This window comes from Oryza glaberrima, chromosome 8, assembly GCF_000147395.1.
Source record: "Oryza glaberrima chromosome 8, OglaRS2, whole genome shotgun sequence".
In the NCBI taxonomy this organism is placed as follows: domain Eukaryota; kingdom Viridiplantae; phylum Streptophyta; class Magnoliopsida; order Poales; family Poaceae; genus Oryza; species Oryza glaberrima.
The window spans coordinates 15,004,953-15,023,774 of NC_068333.1; the positions used below are offsets into that span (position 1 = coordinate 15,004,953).

The window sequence follows — 18,822 nt, forward strand, 5'->3', positions numbered from 1 at the left end:
ATACAAGAGTCATGTCTTATTGTATGTAGTTCTTGGGATGAATGCGCCATGAAAGCCATAGGGTACTCTTTGTGGTAATGTTATCTTAGCGATTGGTCCATTTTCAAATCTCTGAGCATCAATGACATGTGCCTGTAAAGTTAAAGAATCACGGTTTAATCATTAATAATATATATATCCGCTGATGGGCTATAAGTTATTCTTTTAATTTTCTTTATCAAGCTTTCCGGTTTATGAGTTGGTGTCGTCGGTTGTCAAATCTGACACCTATGAAGGATTGCCAATCGGCATTTATTAGGGGTTTTGTACTGGTGAGTAGGGAGTAAAAAGGATTATAGGCCTATTTGGTACAGCTCCAACTCCTAAATATAACTCCAGGAGTTGAGTCTGGAGAGGAGTTGTGGAGCTGCCTAAACCTAGCTCCACAACTCTAGTACATTTTGTGAGAGAGCTCCACTCAACTCCACTCCTAGTTTTGGTGGAGCTGAAACTATTTGGCTGAGCTCCAGCTACAGGAGGGGTGGAGCTGGAGTTGGAGCTGTGTTATACTCCCTCCGTTTCTAAATATTTGACACCATTGACTTTTTAGCATATGTTTGACCGTTCGTATTATTCAATAGTTTTTGTGAAATTTGTAAAACTATATGTATACATATAAGTATATTTAACAATGAATTAAATGATAGGAAAAGAATTAACAATTAATTAAAATTTTTGAATAAGACGAACGGTCAAATATATTTTAAAAAGTCAATGGCGTCAAATATTTAAAAACGGAGGGAGCATATGGGAATAACATGCATTGTAATGTAATGTCAAGAATATAAAGAATGTTGTAATTAACATGCTAGTTCGAATATCAAAGGTAATTTTGAATTTTATTTTATCTAATTTTCTAGGCAGAACAGTCACGATAGGGTAGCACAGATAATAGAAGAAAGATGATTCTAGAGAGAGAGCTCGCCTGTGAAGTGTTTATTTCCTCATCATGTACAAAGGAAATTATCCATCCATCATCTTCATTTGCTCCATTGACCTTTGGAACAAAAGTTGCTCCTGAGCAAAACTGATTTTTACCAAGATGATGATACTCCACATTTATTAGATCTCCACCAAACTATCTCAAGAGTTGCAAACCATGATGTTATAAGATATTTCAAAAAAGAAAGCAGCAAGACAAAGGCATTGTTTTCTTATATATATGTACTACAAGAACTACCTTGTTGTTATCTTGAAGATGTAGTTTTGCGAAACCTCCAAATTTTGGTCGCACTAAATGAAATGAAAGTAAAGTTAGCATATGATGAATAGTTGAATATATCCTTCTTGGTCAGTTTTTTTTTAATATACCCTTAGATATGGTTGATCCGACATGATATGCAATATTTAGGTTATCCGGCAAAAATGTTATTGTATATTTTCATTATATTTTCCTTGTTGAAATTTTTTATCCTAATCAGCAAATAAACTGTTTAACTTAATTTTGTCAGTTCAACTTAGTGCTGAATATATTTAAGACAAATGCAATCTTTGCTGAGAAAATACCTGTTCCACAGCCACCTTCCAGGCTCCCTTGGACATCAATCACTTGTGCATATGCATACTTGTGATGCAGGCCAGCATATTTGTTATTGATCACTGGGAATTCCAGAGCAATATCTGTCCCAGTTAAGTATTTACCTGTGACAGCCCTGCTTTTCAAGTTTAATCTCCACTCATATAAGCAAGGAAAAGATTTCTCACTGGGTCCTTGATTAGCTGGCTCTTCATTAGCCGTGTGCTCAAGTGTTATGCCAGTAATTATGGAACCCGGCACTCGAAATCCTCTGATGACAACCTAATCATAAAAAATTAAACAACGCCAAATTATATTTTGAAAGTGTTTGAACATTTACTCTACATGGATTTGATCTTGACCAAATCATTCAAACACTTCAGCAATTTGATTGTTTCTTCACTGAGTGTGACAAAATGGCTCTTGATTTTTAATGTGCATTATGATAGAAAAAACATACCACAACCACTTGTTTACTGACAAAATGGCCTCTATGATCTAGTCATCCAATTCAAATAACTGCTAATCTCTTGGAGCATACATTTTAGTGTAGCAGTTCAATTGTGCAACACAGCTTCATGTCGATAGAAAAAACACTATACAACAACCACTTGATACGCTACCTCATGATCTTCCTCAAAGCAATTGATGAGATGCAATGTGCAAAATGGTTCTACATCGAACCATATTACTGAATCTGCATCTCCATGACGGGGCATGACTCCAATTCTTGCATAACTTTCCGTTTCAAAATCAATCAACCTGTATAATGTTATATAATTAATATGTTAGAAACATGGAAGATTGTTGTCTCAACTATGGTATGTCTAACATAAGTACTCACGGAGCTCCTCTTAGAATCCTAGTAAGGTCCACTGTAAGAGGCATATCCATGATAATATTGTACCTACATATGGAAGAACGGATTAATCATACTTTTGATGCAAATGTAGTTATCTTCTTTTGCATTTCCAAATTGTTTCTACATTGTATTGTATTGTATTATGTTGTATTATATTGTATTGTGTATTGTATTGTATTGTATTGTATTGTATTGCATTGTATTGTATTTGCAGCCACTGTCACCACCGCCTCATCAACCTACTGACTGCTGTCCATCCAATGCCACTGCTGCTGCGCTGAGTTGATACTTCTTTCCAATTCCTCCATCTGTTACTGTGAGCCAATTGTAGCGCCCGTTCCGTCGTGGCGCCTAGCGGGAAAACTATCTCTTAAAAACCCTAATTGCGAAATCCGTTTCTTTGCTAGTTGTCTAGTGTCCGTGCCATCTCAGATCTCAAATCCCCGATCTATCGTCGAGTTCAATCCCGAATCCAAATCCTTCCCAAATCAAATCCCTCCGCAAAAGTCTATTTCGCCTCCCTAGGGTTCGATGGGCCGAATCCCTCTCGGCCCATCTCCCCCTCCCTCCCCGGCTCTCTCTCTCTCTCTCTCGCTCTCCCCCGCTCTGCCCGAGCGCTGCACGCGCGTGCGCGCGAGCCGCACCGAGCCGAGCGCCCCGCCCTCGCTGCCGCCTCCCGCCGATGCCGCCCAAATCGCCGCGCCGCCGTTGCTTCCCGCGCGCGCGCGCCGTGGTGGCCGACCGCCTGGTCGCCGCCGCCGTCAGGCTCTGCCGCGCCTGCCCGCGCCTGCCGCCCGTGTCGCCGCTCCGCTCCAAGCCGGTCCGCCGTCATCGCCGTCGTCACAACCCGGCCCCGCCTCTCCGCGCGCTAGCTTCCAAGGGACGGAGGCAGAGTCCCCCGCCCTCTCTGCCGCGTCGCCCTCTCTCCCTCCTCCTTTTCCCGAAATGGCAAGGAGGCAAGCCCCCTTTCCTCTCCTCCTTTTCCCCTTTTCCCTCCCGCCGGCGTCATCCTCCCCCCTCCTGTCGCCGTTTTGGCCGCGAGCGCCGAGCGCCAGCTCGCTCCCTTGACCGCCCAAGGTCGGTTTCCAAACCGACATTGCCACCCTTTAAAGCCCAGGTGCCCTCTCTCCCTTCTCCTCTCGTTTTGTCCCATCATCTCCACTCCATTGTCGCCGCCTCCCGTGCTCTGTTCGCCGTCGCCGTTCGCCGTCGCGCGTGTCGGAGGAGCAGGCACGAGCGAGGACACGGAAGGGGACTCCGGGCGCTCGTTTTCTTCCTCTTCCCCGGCCCGAGACCGAAGAGATCGCTCCCGCGCCGTCGGTTCTCGTCACTGCGCCCCTTCCCCGCACGGTAGTGTCTCCCTCCGTTCTCCCTTCTCGTTCCATCTCCTCCCCTTAGACTCGGGTAGTAGCACGAGTAGCCTCCCCGTAGCTAGCTGGCACCGCCCCGACCGTTGCCGCCGCCCGCCGTGTGCTCGCCGCCGTCGCCGCCCGTGCTCCGTAGCGCCCGCTCGTCGCCGGCCTCGCTCGGCGTAGCTCCGCCCAATCCGACGCTAGCAACGGATTCCCATAGCCGCGTAGATGCTCTCACCGCCGGGAATCGACCCCTCGTGACCTCATCGCCGTTTCCCCCTTCTCCCGCCGCCGGATGCCGCCGCCGTAATCCGCCGCCGGCGAGCATCCCCCGGCGAATCCGAGCCGTTGGCTCGTCTCCTCTCGTCCCGTGCAACCCCCCGGTGTGCTCGCTTTCGCCTGTATTGCCGTGGTTCGCTCCACCGCTCGCCGCTGTCGTCCGCCGTCCGTTCCGGCCGCGTCGTCGTCTACCTCCCGCCGGTCCGCGTGGCAGCCACGTAGGCGCCATGACGGCGCCACCTCGGCCGCGACCGGACCCACCGACCAAGCCAGCCGCCCCTCCATTTCCCTCCACGTGCGCGCGGTCCACCGCGAGCCGTGAGGCTGCGCGTGGGCCCGCCGTACCGCGCCCTCCGCGAACCGCGCGCATGCGCCGCGCCTCCCTCCCAAAACCCTAACTTGCCCCGCGTGCACCTCGCCCACGGTGAGCCGAGTCGCTGACAAGCGGGTCCCACCCGGGACCACGCGGGATGGACCCGGCCCACCGGCTCTCTCTCCTCCCCGCTCGCGCGCGCGCCTTGGTCCGCCCTCTTGGGCCGGCCGGCCCATTAAGCTTGGCCGAGCCGCCCCTTCCTCTCGGGCCGCGCCCTAGCCGCCCGAGGGAAGTCTAATTTCCCTCCCTCTTTCTTTTCTTTTCCTTTCTTTTTCAAAAAGGGTTTAAATAAATCCTTTTCCTTTAGACCAAAAATCCAATAATCTTAGAAATTCAATATCTTCCCAACCGTAAGTTCGTCTGACTCCGTTCAACTTCCAAAATTCCTCAAATCTCGAGATCTATCTAATGGCATGCTTAGAGGTCAATAATAGGGCTTTATTTTAGCCGTTTGTTGAGTTGTCCCGTTTTGCGTGTAGTTTCGGAGCCCGAAGACCCGCAGTGCGAGGATTCGAGGATCAGGCTCAAGATCTCGAGCAAGGCAAGCCACCTTTGAACATCTTGAGTCTATATTTGAATTTAATTATGTTGCTTGAAAAATATTATGCATAGGTAGGATTGCACTTAATCTGTTTTCACCGTCTGCAAGGCAGACCGGTGTGCCTACCTAACTTGCTGCATCTGATCCTTCCATTGTAATTGTTATACCATGTTCCCTTGTAACCACCTAGTTGCGCCTCGGTAATCATGCACTCTGCACGGGTATCGACGGTCGCCATCAAACTTAAAATCTGAGAAACATCTTGGGTAAAACTTGGGGTTTTACAAAAGACTTGGAAAACCCGACACTTGGGTCGGTGCTTGCGAACTAAATGAATTTCCAAAATCGCGGACCGGGGAACGTACCGGGAGTACGGTTTCCTGCTCTTGCACTTAAGGACCGTTTCCTTGGAATTTCATCCGAACATAAGACAAGTACGACCACATGGGTGGAATGGGACACCCCTGGCTGAGTAATTAGCTAATCGGGGGAGCCTTGATGCCAAGAGACATGTGGATTCGCCGGGGTGGTGTCGGGGAGGACCCCTGGGCTTCCTGGCACAGTATGGTCTGGGACCTAATCTGGTGTTGGTCTGGGACCCCTCTCGTTGGCATATGGTGAACCTGTGTTGGCTTTCGAAATGCCTTGTCATGAAAGCCTTAAGGTCTCTAGTCGTGGCCGTTCTGCACGGGCTGGATGATCCGGGTTAGTAATGTCGTGTGGGTAAAGTGTACCCCCTCTGCAGAGGTTATTAAACTGTTCGAACAGCCGTGCCCACGGTCATGGGTGCATGTGAGGTGATTCCTAGCGTAGTTTTGTTTGACTACTGCCTTGTGAAATTTGCTGTTGAGGAATGGGTTTGATGTTTGGAAAATCTGCGGCTGATGGGATCAGCCAGGCCCGGGTGGCCGTTTGAAAGCTGTTGGCCGGGTGCCAAACTTGATCAATTCAAAAGACTGATACATTGCACATACTCCGACCGGACACGACGCACTGTCTCATCCGTGTCGTTTGAGAAGCACTCACTTAGCTGTTTCAAAAAGGAGTTTAAATAAAAATCAATTGCAAAAACAACAGCCTTTCCTTTGAAGCCTGCATTAAACACTTATTTCCCATGGCTTGCTGAGTACTCCCGTACTCACCCTTGCCCTATATACATAATCCCCCCCCAGTTGTTGAAGAAGATGAAGCGGATCCCGCTGACGAGGAGTTCTTCCAGGAGCAAGCCGGATACGATGAGTTTTAGGGTTTCGGCCTAGTTCCCAAGTCGCGCCTGTGATGTTTGGTCCAATTCTTGACTTCCGCTTCCCTTTTGAAATGCAGTTGTGAGCTCGGGATCTGTCCGTAGCCCAACATGACTGTACTCCTACTCTATAATAAAGAGACCTCTGTTGCTGTGATATTCTGTCTTCCTGTGATACCAGCACTGTTTCCTGGGACTGGTATTAATTTGGAGCGTCACGGGCTAGTTCCGCTCAGGACTAGTTCGGGGCATGACACCAATGCACCAAGCACAGAAGCACAGGGGAAGAAAAAAATGAAGAGAAGAGGAGTAGAGGTAGATAGTTTGGAGAGTTGTGTTCAATATAAGGTTTTCGGTTGAAATTAGGCTAGATGTATCAATTTTAAATACAATTCAAGTTTAATAGTGGGCGCTTCAAATTTAACCTTTTGATTGGTAAGATGAAACAAAACATTGTAATCTGGGATTGATCTATCAAGAAATAAGTTTTATGTTCTAAATAAAAGTTGTAGGTATCAGTCATATTTTTCTAATGGCGCTTGTTTCATTTATTTTAGATCGGTTATTTGTAAGTAATTGCTAAAATTTTGCTAACATGGTAAGAAAACTGGTGCAGCAATCCTTTTATTTCATTTTGATAATTATAAACACATAACTAGGTCATTTTCATAACATGAAAGTTGCAGGTACTCTTCTATAGATGCTCCAGATGTACTTAATGTTTTCTTTTGTTTAATGGTATAAAAGTAATTGCTAGAATAGCGAGCAAGCAAGGGTTTAGTTAGTTCATAAATAAATTTCTATGTTTTGGGGTTTTAAAAATTATACCAAGAAATTAGTGTGTTTTTATTTACTAGCATTGCAGTTTTTTTTTAATTTAGATGCATGTTATTTTGTTCTTATGTTTGGAGGATTCCGATGCCAAGTTACCACTAAGGTTAAGGCAAGTGCACGGTAACTATTTGTATATGATGCGTGAACTAGTTTAATTTAATTGTTTCACTTTTATTATGTTGTAATTATTGATGTGATTACGTGTAATCTTGATTTGGTTTCATCTTATCAATCATGTTATATATTCATGTTTCATGATTCTGCTCTTTTTTTGGTTTAATATCAAGTGCCACGCATAGCCACGGAAGTGTAATTTGGTTCTTCATTCATGACACCTGAGTTACATTGAACCTAATACTCAGGTTAACCAGTAAATGCTAAAATGATATTTGCGTAAAATAAAAATAGTTTCCTACTCGCTCTTTTTTATAAACTGTTCCGTACACATTTTCTAGTTCCATATAATCTTGCTGAGTATTTTATACTCATCTTTGTGTTTTATTTGGTTTTAGGTATCACGTGACACCAGCATGCAAGGACGGGAATAGCACCCAACATCGATACACTTATGCACATATGAAAATTAAACTTAGTTTGTAAGATTAGATTAACTTGGTTTCATTATATTTGGATAGTTTACTTCATGTTTATGTTATTATGGTTGTTCCTGATACTTCTTGGATGTTGTTGATGGTACCATATTCATTGATGCTGGTGTGTTTAAATATTCTTATAATTGCTATCGTGCGTGTCTATAAATATAAATAGAACTTTGCCATGGTTTTTAATCAATTTTAGATTTTAGACTAAAAGAGTTTTTGTGTGTGGTGTTGATATCTAACACTCCAGATGAATAGATATAGGGCATAAGGCAGTTAATTAATCAAATTCTCTTAGTTACTTAAGAAATCAAATGACCCATTCATTCCTATGATGTTTCACAAGTGCATTTGAACCATTTAAGATATAGGTCTATCTAAATGGAAGTCATGCAATCTTAAGGACTGGACTACACAGGGCATGTGCACTAATTATTGTTAACCACCTATCATCCTCACAAATGCTAAAGTTAACATGTACTCTCTGGCTGTAAAGTTTTGGCGTAAACCGCCACATCGGATCCAGGGGTGTAAAGTTTTGGCGTGTCACATCAGATATACTGACACACATTTAAAGTATTGAATGTAGTCTAATAACAAAACAAATTAGAGAATCCGTCTATAAACCGCGAGACGAATTTATTAAGCCTAATTAATCCATCGTCATTAGCAAATGTTTACTTTAGCACCACATTGTCAAATCATGGCGCCATTAGGCTTAAAAGATTCATCTCGCAATTTACACGCAATCTGCGTAATTAGTTTTTTTTCGTTTATATTTAATACTCCATGCATGTGTCCAAACATTTGATGTGACAGAGTGTAAAATTTTGCCAGGGGATCTAAACAGGACCTCTATGTTCCATATTGATCATCATAAATGCTAAAGTCAATTTACATGCATAAATGCAGTAATACTACATGTGAAGTGAAGGGGCCAAGGTTATATGATGATCAATTTTGAATTTTTGAGTTTTGGTTATATGATGATCAATATGGAATGGAGGGAATATATCTTTCCTACGCAGGAATATACATTCTTGTAATAAGGAAACGATTCCTAACACCTAAATTAAAACAAAATTTTTTCTTAAGTTACTTTTGTAATATATGCAAATTATTTTTATACTTTATTGAATTTACTTCTAGATGTCTAAAAAGTAATTTAATGGAGTCTAAAAGTAACTAGATATGTTATAAAATTAATTTGTAATTTTTCATCAAAATATAATCATGTGATATCTTTTATAAAGATTTAATTGCAACGAACACAACAGTATAATCGGATCTTAGAAAAAAAATTGAAGCTTAGGTGGTAGGAATATATATATTTTTTACTTGCTTGATGAAGGAGAACAGTGCACTAGTTAAGCTAGATTTCCCGGAACAACATATATGTAGACAACATATCATAGCTCGTAACGGGATGCTCGTTAGGTCAAAAATGTGCGTGCGTACTAATTTGATTACACACACTCTTAAATAAGATAGCTTTCAACTAATTCTAGTTGATTTATTAACATATATCAAGCTGCCATGTTTTGTTTGTGCGAACGAAATTATTACCAAGTTACTGGTCAATGGCAACTGAGTTGGTACTTCCTCGTTTCAAATTATAAGACGCATTTTGTTTTGTTAGGATGAGACTTCCACTAACAACTAGCCACCCAGTCATGCTTCACGCGACTCTGAGCGCTGGCATAACCTACGTATAGGAGTTGACGACCGATCTTGATAATTACGGGATAAATTCTATGAGACCATTCTCTCTGTTCTCAAATATAAGGATTTCTATATTGTTTAACAAAGATTATGTTCGATCATATAAAACTTTATATCCCTTTACAGAGAAATGATAGGAGTTGAGAAAAAGTTGAGAGTAGGGTAAAAAAAATTGAATGGAAGGTGAGATTGAAGGTAAGTTATTCTATAAATCCTTATGTTTTTGAATAAATTATAAACATTTGTGATGCTTATATTTGCAGATAGAGAGTAGCTACCTTTATGCTTTTTTGAAGGGATTAAGAAGAGGGCAATAAAATTAAATGGGAGGGTTGTGTTTTATTTTTGTTTTTGATAGAAAGTGTGAAGGTTATGGTTGATTGAGATAAAGAAGTATATGAAGAAATTAAAAAGATAATGGTTGTAGTTAATTGAGATGAAGGAATATGTAAAGTAGGATAAATTTTATATATTGTCGCTGCGGGTGAATGAGACGAGCTGCTGGTGTTCTCCATCTGAAACTATCTGTATATGCACCGGTGTGGACCGATGGATGCACAGGAGCTATTCATCTGGAACTTTCCTGATGTGTGATTGGTATACACAAATGGATCCAACGGTCCAATTTTATTCCTCCTCTCATCCTAAGGCTATTATTCTTCACATGACGTGGCTTATTGGTTTTCGAAAGCTTGTTGCTTTCACATATGTAGATTACTATATTATGATATCATTTAAATGATACAAAAGCATAATAATAATTAAATACTTTTGAATACAAATCTAATAATAAATAAATTATATCATTAAAATTATATCGTAATAGAATAATTGTTGGTCAAAGCCTATCGTAAGAAACAAAATATGTCTTTTATTTTAAAACGGCGAGATTAATACTTTAGTATTAGCAATTATTACTTAACATTAATTAAATATGGGCTAGTAGCTTTTGGAGAAGTTTTATCTGTCATGGTATACTAGTTTTTCAAAGAAGGGTAATTTTTACCCGGCCTTTATATCCAACCGGATATATGCAGCCTTTTAAATTTGGAACTTATCCCCTCAAACAAGCCAATATGAAATTCGCTCTTACAAAGATTTGAACTCAGGACCTTAGGGTGTTACTCAGGGCACTGCAATCACTAGGCTACATCATGGTATATGATGGTCAATATGCTTTTTTATATGTTTGGTGAACTATTGTAATATAGAACTAGTGCCAAATTTTGATATAGATAAAACAAGAAAACATGTTTTTTTGTTTGAAAAACAGTTGGTAGTGGCATTGAACTTACATTTTAGTGACCCCAATTTCATGGCAATATGTACATCTTTCTAGCTTGAGATCAACCTTCCGTTCAAGTTTCTTTCCATCCTCTACAGAATGTGTTTGGCGTGATCAAATGTACTTAGTACTTTTTTTTGGTAAAAGGATATGCAGAAAAAGAATTGAGATTACAGAGCTACCAAACCTGAGACAACTCCAATAGTTAGGAAGGGCTTCACAATGTTAAACCCATATATGACTAACTCTCCTGACCCTGGGGCTACCTGCGCCCATAGAAAAATTGGATGCAATAAGGTAACATGAAATAGAATTAATGTACAAATCAAATAATTATAATTAAGCATCCCAACGTTTCCCATGGTCACTCATATTCTTAGCACAAGCATACATTTTATGCTAGATGTTGGCCTAACATATTAAATACTCCAAGAACTGCTGAATTTAGCATTAATAAAATGGTAAAAGGTGTTAAAGTAGGGTGCTGACACTAAATAGTGACAAAACTATAAGCCAGTTCTTTACCATGTTTGTCAAGGTAGGTCAATCTGTGAATGGCACTTTTCAAGAAAAAACAAGTGCTGCACTATTGACCTTTTTTCCACTAGTTGATAAGCTTAAATTATCTCTCTACCTTTTTTTTTCAAATATCTTTCTCTCCTGCTCTTAAGATAGTAATGTGCTTGTAAATTTCATCAAAATGGAAGACAAACAGATGTTGAGACTTATAGCCAAAAGCAACGCAAAACAAAACTGAAAAGAGATAGTAGAAGGCAAGTCTTCTGTAGAAAATGCTGGTGAATATGGAACAATTAACCAAGAATAAAACAAACTGATACATAATCTTCATGTATTCAGATTCACATGTTTAAGAGGCAGAGAGGCATATGCAGAGGGACCAACCTTGGGGTGTGCTGTGAATGGCATGTTCCACTGACCATCGACTACCCAGCTACACAGTGTGCCAAGACTGTCCAAGTCAATCTCGTAGGGAATGTCATTCTCTGCCACTGAGAAAACCCTCTCGGCGTGCTCAAACACACCGGTATTACTCATGTTTCTAAACACCTTGCCAAACCTCAGCTACAGCAAGATATGCAATTAATGATCAGTGTCACTTGAACACTACGGTGCCTTAGCATATGACACTAGAACAGAAGAAAATGCTATTATCAAATCTTTATGACCCAGAGGGTACTATGGTTCACTAGAGATGTGTGGTAGTGGATCAAGGGCGAAAATCAAAGAGGACAAAATTGAAATTGTGAAGTTGCAAATGTTTGTCAACATAGAAAATACTCCGTGTTTGTTTTTATAAGACCTGTAATTTTTTCAATCTTCCTGCAAAATTGAAGTCTTGCACCATGAGTTTGTTGAATATGTTCAATGTTTGGCCATGGATATTACATGGCCTCTCTTCTGCATTTATCAGAAGAATCTCACTAACCATGTCACTTCAGCTATCTATAAGAAGTATGAGAAGCATGGAAGTTTTAACTCATACTCCCTGTGGCATCCCTATTTTCAAAACAGAAATCAACATTTGAAAATATTTTTCTTATGATGTCAACTCCGTCCATACTTGTTTGTAATATATTATGAAAGAAGCCAATGGTAAAACTATAATATTGTATACCGTGTAGCAAACTAATATGTATTACTTCCTCCGTTCTAAAATATGGGATATTCTTGTTTTCCATAAAGTCAACAATTAAAATTTTGACTAATTATTGAGCTAACAATTAATATATCTGTATTGTGTCATGCATATAGTGCCATTAGATTTGTATTTGAATGTATTTTCATCCGATGTTAGATTTGTTACTATTAATAATATATTATAAACAAAATTAGTAGTTGAAGAATAAGAATAAGGCTGGAGACCGTGTAAAAGGCTGCTACACATAATATTTTCAAATAGAGGGAGTTTCTCTTTATTGTAAACTCTGTATTCATTCTAGCTACTTAAAGTACTAGTTATATTTTGATAGAGACAAGAGTAGTAAAAAGTTCCTTGCCGACAAAAAACAAAGGGTGCAAATTATTTACAAACCATGTTCAAAATGCTGGCTGCGATTATGGCAAGAGGGTCACCCTTGATTGCTGAGAGGAAGCATGGTCTCTGACGATCTCTTTCAGTATTAAAAGTGTCAGATTGCACGTAGCGGTTGTTGTATGAGATTGACCAAGTGCTTCCTTCTCCGCTCTTGGTGAAGTAGAGGGCATGCAGCATGCCTTCTCCCTCGACCCAGATGTCTTCAGACTGGCCGAAGATTGAGTTCACCTTGTGCAAGGCTCCAAAGAGAGGGTTGGAACCTGCATTATATTGCATTCAGCGATGAGAAAAGGTTGAGTTTTAATCTATTCAGAACTAGAGCAAATTAAGATCAAACTTTGCGAACCTAATAATAGCATTGTGAAAAGTAATACTGTGAACTAGCATCTGAGCACATAACTGACGTAGCACAAAAGTCAAGAGTTAAGGGCTTAAACTACAATAGTTTTCGCTAGCTTGCTAGTTGCTAATGAAAGATTGAAAGAAAATTACCATTTCTGATATAAACACCCTCAGGAAAATCATCTGGGATCGTCCCTTCTATCCTCCATATTTCTGTTCTTCCACCGATTTCATCAACTGGTGCGAAATTGCTCTGCTCATGGATAGATCCATCATATAAATTAGCACTTGCAATTCAGCCATTTTTCCGATAGTCCAAACTACACCCCTTAACTATTGGATTTGTCTAATAATATTAGAAACATCCATTAACTACAAAATCAGATATTTTATAACCCCTAGGCCTTCAACTATTAAAACAAGTCAAAATTCAACCATAAATGTAATGATATTATACACCCAGTTTTAGTAGCGGTTTTCATGATTTTCACAACAAAATATATATTTTTTGACTTATATTAAACCACTTTCTACCTATCTGTCTAACTTGGTTTTTTTATCGTACTATTTGGATTTCAAATCATGAATATTACCATTAAAATCAGGTTGTATTCTATTTCATCCGGTTATGGTAATGGAAAGCTGTAAAATATCTATTTTTTTAGTTGATGGGTGGTTTTCTAAGAAACAGGGAGTTCAAAAGCGTGTGATGAAAATTAATTGGAATCTGAAGTGTTCTCCCCTCTACTATACCTCTAAATTGAAAAAAAAAAGGTTCAAAGCAATTTAATATTATGATTTCTTTTTTCAGGCGGTGCTCTTCAGCAGCCATCAGCGAAAATTGGTTTCCATCGATGGGAATATAACAAACATGCTTGTAAAAATAACCCTATATTTATAAGCAGACCCCTTAAGTGATAGCCGGCGATAATCGATTTTCATTGGCAGTACCACTACTACAGATTTGATTTTTTTTTCTATACAAAACCCCCAATAGGTTGTAGGCGGCCCATAAGTGCTCCCGCATGCAAAAACCACTCTCGTGGGGGCGATTGATGGGTAGCATGGGATAATCCAGATACTGTGATTATATGACAATTCCACAACACCCCCATTCTAGACGACCATGCAAGGGTGCAGGTAACTAAGGTCCACGCTGAACATGTCACGTTCGAGCTAGACATCCCTAAACTGGAGGGGATCAAACTTTTGGGAGATGCAGTGAACCAATTTGTCTTGTGGCATCATCGAGACATCATCCTTGCCGGACAACCACCATCTGCCCTAGCTCCATCCCAACCAATGACAGTTGCCGCTCCTGCACCGACCTCCCAGCTAGGATCACCTTCCCCACAAGCTTCCCTGCCTCTAGTAAGGTCACCACACCATCCACCATCCCTACCAGTTTCGATTCCTCCGGTAACGTCACCACATCATTCACGTTCTCCACCTACACCTTCTGCTCAAGTCCCTTGCCCTCCCCCTTCGCCACCTACCGAACAACCATCTCCCATTCACCAATTAATCTCCTCCTACACCACAATTTGCTCTCGCCCAACAAGTCCCATTCACCAATTAATCTCCTCCTACACCACAATTTGCTCTCGCCCAACAAGTCCCACCTCACCAAGTAAATCAATCTGGCCCCATTTCTACTACCCTTGAACATCGCAGGCTCATACGAAAATTGGTTTCCATGTACGACCACAAGGAAATGTCAAGAGATAAAGAGAGGTTCCTGTTTTCAATCTTCAGTGGGAGAGGTTGGGCAAAGAAGAAGAAAGAAGATGTTGCTGAGCTGTAAAATTCCTAGAAGTCAGTAGTATGGGCCAAGGATAAGTTGCAATCTTGGCTATCTGTAGATGTGCCCCAAGAATATAAATATGACAAGCCATTCTTACCATGGTACATTATGAATAATCTACCACGACAGATGAGGGTGATGCATGAATGGTACCTCAAGGCATCTAGAAAGGACCTGAGCTTCATTAGTGTCAAGGTCCCACGAGACGATTTCATGAGTAAAACCAATGAGATCTTTATCATCGATTTCCGGGACCTACACGCCCTCTTCAAGCTCGATAAGATGGACATCAATCTCGTTGTTGTATTTTGCGTGTAAGTGTTTTTACACTAGTTTGTTGTAAGTGAAATGTGTGAAAGAAACTTCCTTTTCAATCAAGCTGCATTCCATAGGTCACAGTTCTACGACACAGAAAGAGCGAGGCAACTCGTTGGCTATATCGAGCCAACAAGGATTTGCAGGCCACACAACAAACTGTACAGCTTCTTGCTAATAGCCCGGAACTAACAGATAAGACACCGGAGGAACACAAGCATATATCAAGAAATTGCACAAGGAAGAAGATTGAAGTAGCTTGCTACTTGGGAACCGCAATTCTCATGCACTGAGACAAAAACATCATAATGGTCCCTTACGCTCTTAGATAAGCAGCATCTCTTCCGTTTGATTATTTTTTTTCTTGTAATACAAGATAACTAGCAAATGTCATCTCTAATTCATCTATCTTGTTTGCAGGACCACTATATTTTATTCCTGGTATATCCGAGGGACCACTTGGTCGTCGCGCTTGATCTGGCACACTATCCAAGAAAGCCTATATGGAGTTCCTCACTATTTCAAATTTCGACGTAGTAACATACTACCTCAGTACCTAATTGCCGTTCCGAAATTTGAAAGTAACACAAATAAATGTTTTATCGGCACAGAGTACGTAAATTTTATGTCAAACATCACAGGCCAGTAAAGGATGTGCAGAGGAAAAAGCTTCATGTGAAGACGGACTGGCCGGTACGTAATGGCGTGTGCCATGCACACAAATTGTTGTAATCATTACTATTTTTAAACTGACTGGTCTTATTATCATGTTTGTTGTGTTTCAAGCAACCCTAGGCACTAACCTATGTGGATATTAAGTGTGCAAGATGCTTAGGGTCAACAGGAGATGCACAACAAACAACAATAACGTAAGTCCGGAGATTGTTCTCTACATAGATTATTTAGTCACATTTCATTTCCTGACTTTCATTGTCTTCGTTTTTTTCACAGATCCCTCAAATAATCCTTATGTAGCAAACCGGTTCAACAAACAAACAATTTCGAACATATGCGCTGACCTATGCCACTTCATATGTCGTGACTGCTGCAATGCATTAGGGAATCCTATCTTACCATAAAGTTATAACCCACTAAATCCTAAATCTTAACATGCAAAGATATCACAACATTATACAATAATCTTACTATAAAGTTATAACCCACTAAATTTAAAAACTTAACATGCAAAGATGGCACATCATCATGCAATAACAAGATACCACATCATCATCCACTAACAATTATTATATTTAAACATCAGCAAGCATGCTATATTATTTATAATTCTATCATTAATTTTATTTTAGAGTTTTAAAATGCAAGTATGTTAAAGCATCGTTCCATATATTTCACAAAATATTTTAATATATCTCTTCATCATTTTTGTAATATCATATATACCTATATAGTTCATCATCACTTAGTTAATTAATGTTATTTCTCTCTTCTCTCATTAAGTAATATCACCTCAGTTGTTTTTAGCTTTAGATGATTAATCTACGGTCCAAACTATCTCCCTCATTTTTTCTCTCATAAAGCCACATCACTTTACTTTTACATTTAAATCATCATTCTGTATACTCCTTCCGTCCCAAAATATAAGCATTTTTGGGTCTCGACACGGTCTCTGAGATACTACTTTAATTAACAATATCTACGGAAGTAAAATGTTTTAAATAAAAAGAGTTGCATATTATGATAGTTCATTTAATGATAAATATAGTAACATCAAATTTATATGATTAATCTTTTTAGTTTTTTTGCTATTAATAGTCAATATTTAAAAAGTTTGACTTGGCACTATTCTAAAAATGTTTATATTTTGGGACAGAGGGAGTATTATTTAAATTTAAACTATCATAAACCCCATCAACTTATGTAAGTTTATACTGTCTAATCATCTTACGTATTATTTTGACTCATTGTTATTATAGTAAATTCCCGTAGCAATACCCGGGGTTTACCTAATTTCTACGATGATCAGAGCGAACTGGGCAAAGAAGACAAATTCAAGCCCCTGAAAGAGAGTAGGAGAAAGAACGTATACTTATAATAATTATACACGCATATATATGTACCTCGGTGGGACGCAAAGATTGGTGACTGAATGTGAAGGTGGAGTCCACAAACGCATCCAGCAATAGACTGGAAGCCATGGTTACTGCCGCAGATACCTCCCCAAGTTTGGTGGTAAGCTGCTGCTGAAACTCCTTGAAATGTGGCTGCAAGTATATATCGACAACGCAATTAAAATAGGATCAACATGAGAGGAGGGGAGGTCGTTCTTACATTGGATGTGATACATTTGGTGAAATGATCAGTCGCATTAGGCCTTGTGATTGATGGTCTTCGTGTTCCAGTAGTGCTGCTCCTTCTGCAGTACAAGCATGGTTGGAGAGTGCCGCCATACATGGATGGCGATGCTACGGCCACCATATTGATCGTACTACGTACGTTGTGCGCTTCCTTGCTATCTAATTTGTGTGACAGCTACAACTATTGTTTCATCCCCTCTATTCGTCAGAGGAATTCGGCAAGAGAAGCTCACTTTTATAGTAACCTAGCTACGTACTACCGTCAAGGCATGAGGCATCCATGCATGGGCGCATGTGCCGTATTTAAGACAGCTTTGCCCCAGTAATCAATTGTATGGTATTTTTAGGACTTATAAATTTGACCACGCGGTCTATGATATTATCACATGTATTTATTAGATAAATTTTATGCATGCATTCTTTCATTTTAAAACAGTATTGAAAGTTTTTTTTTGAGAACACTGGTGGAGAAATGATCTTTGCTGGGTCGACCCAAAACCACAATAATCCCGGTTCCAAAAAGAACCGGGACTAAAAATGATCTTTAGTCCCGGTTGAAAACCTCAGAGGCATTCTATGATCTCCAACCGGGACTAAAAAATCATCTTTAGTTCCGGTTCATCCCCTGTCAGATTGATGTCAGGAGGCCGAGGATCTTTAGTCTACAGATCACCACTTTAGTTAGTCCCGGTTAGGAATACCAACCGGAACTAAAATTCGAAGCGTAGTATATAATCCCTATTCCTTATCCTCTCCTCCACAGATCAAATCTCTCCCCTTCTTTCCCTTCCTCCTCCGTTTCCTCCATCCTCATCCCGATCCTTCCCCTCCACCTCCTCCTGTTCCTCATCCGATCCCCTCCCCTCCCCTCTCCTCCACCTCCTCCTCTCCCCTTCCTGCCCATCCTCCCCTTCCCCTCCACCTCCCCTCTCCTCATCCCCTCCCCTCTCCTCCACCTCCTCCTCTCCCCTTTCCTGCCCATCCTCCTCCCCTTCCCATCCGGCAGCCGGCGGCCAGCGGGGCCGTGCCCGGCGGCGGGCCGGCAGCCGTGGCAGGCGGCGGCGGGCCGGGGCAGCGGGGCCGCGCCGGGCGGCAGCGGGCCGACGGCCATGGCGCGCGGCAGCAACGGCGTTATTTTCTCTTTTTTTTAATTTGTGATTCACATGTATAATTTTGTGGTTTATTGGATGGATCTTAGATGACCTATGATGTATTTGATTTGTGTGTAATTTTTTAGGATTTGTGATGTATTTGATTTGTGTGTATATGTAACTTTAAGATTTGTGATGTTACTTTATTTGTGATGTGGATTTGAGATGTTACTTTGATTTGGGGATATGCTTCC

The 18,822-nt window shown here is 40.8% G+C and overlaps 1 protein-coding gene across 1 annotated transcript; it reads right to left on the reverse strand.

Moving 5' to 3' along the window:
• Positions 1-9: 9 nt before the first annotated feature.
• Positions 10-17,598, reverse strand: LOC127783325 (carotenoid 9,10(9',10')-cleavage dioxygenase 1-like). Its single transcript, XM_052310582.1, has 13 exons — positions 17,452-17,598; positions 17,241-17,384; positions 13,194-13,296; positions 12,699-12,961; positions 11,549-11,728; positions 10,833-10,911; positions 10,656-10,737; positions 2,400-2,462; positions 2,179-2,317; positions 1,546-1,837; positions 1,220-1,272; positions 965-1,117; positions 10-132 (listed from the first exon to the last, which is right to left on the reverse strand). Exons 1-13 carry the CDS (start codon positions 17,596-17,598, stop codon positions 10-12), a joined length of 1,821 nt encoding a protein of 606 aa, XP_052166542.1.
• Positions 17,599-18,822: the final 1,224 nt, after the last annotated feature.

Excerpts from the sequence above, each read along its gene's own strand:
- LOC127783325 (XM_052310582.1), bottom strand. The coding sequence starts at position 17,598 with ATGGTGGCCGTAGCATCGCCATCCATGTATGGCGGCACTCTCCAACCA. Across the intron at positions 17,385-17,451 it reads CCAAATGTATCACATCCAAT|CCACATTTCAAGGAGTTTCA; the intron begins GTAAGAACGACC and ends ATATACTTGCAG. Across the intron at positions 1,118-1,219 it reads ATCTTCAAGATAACAACAAG|TTTGGTGGAGATCTAATAAA; the intron begins GTAGTTCTTGTA and ends CTCTTGAGATAG.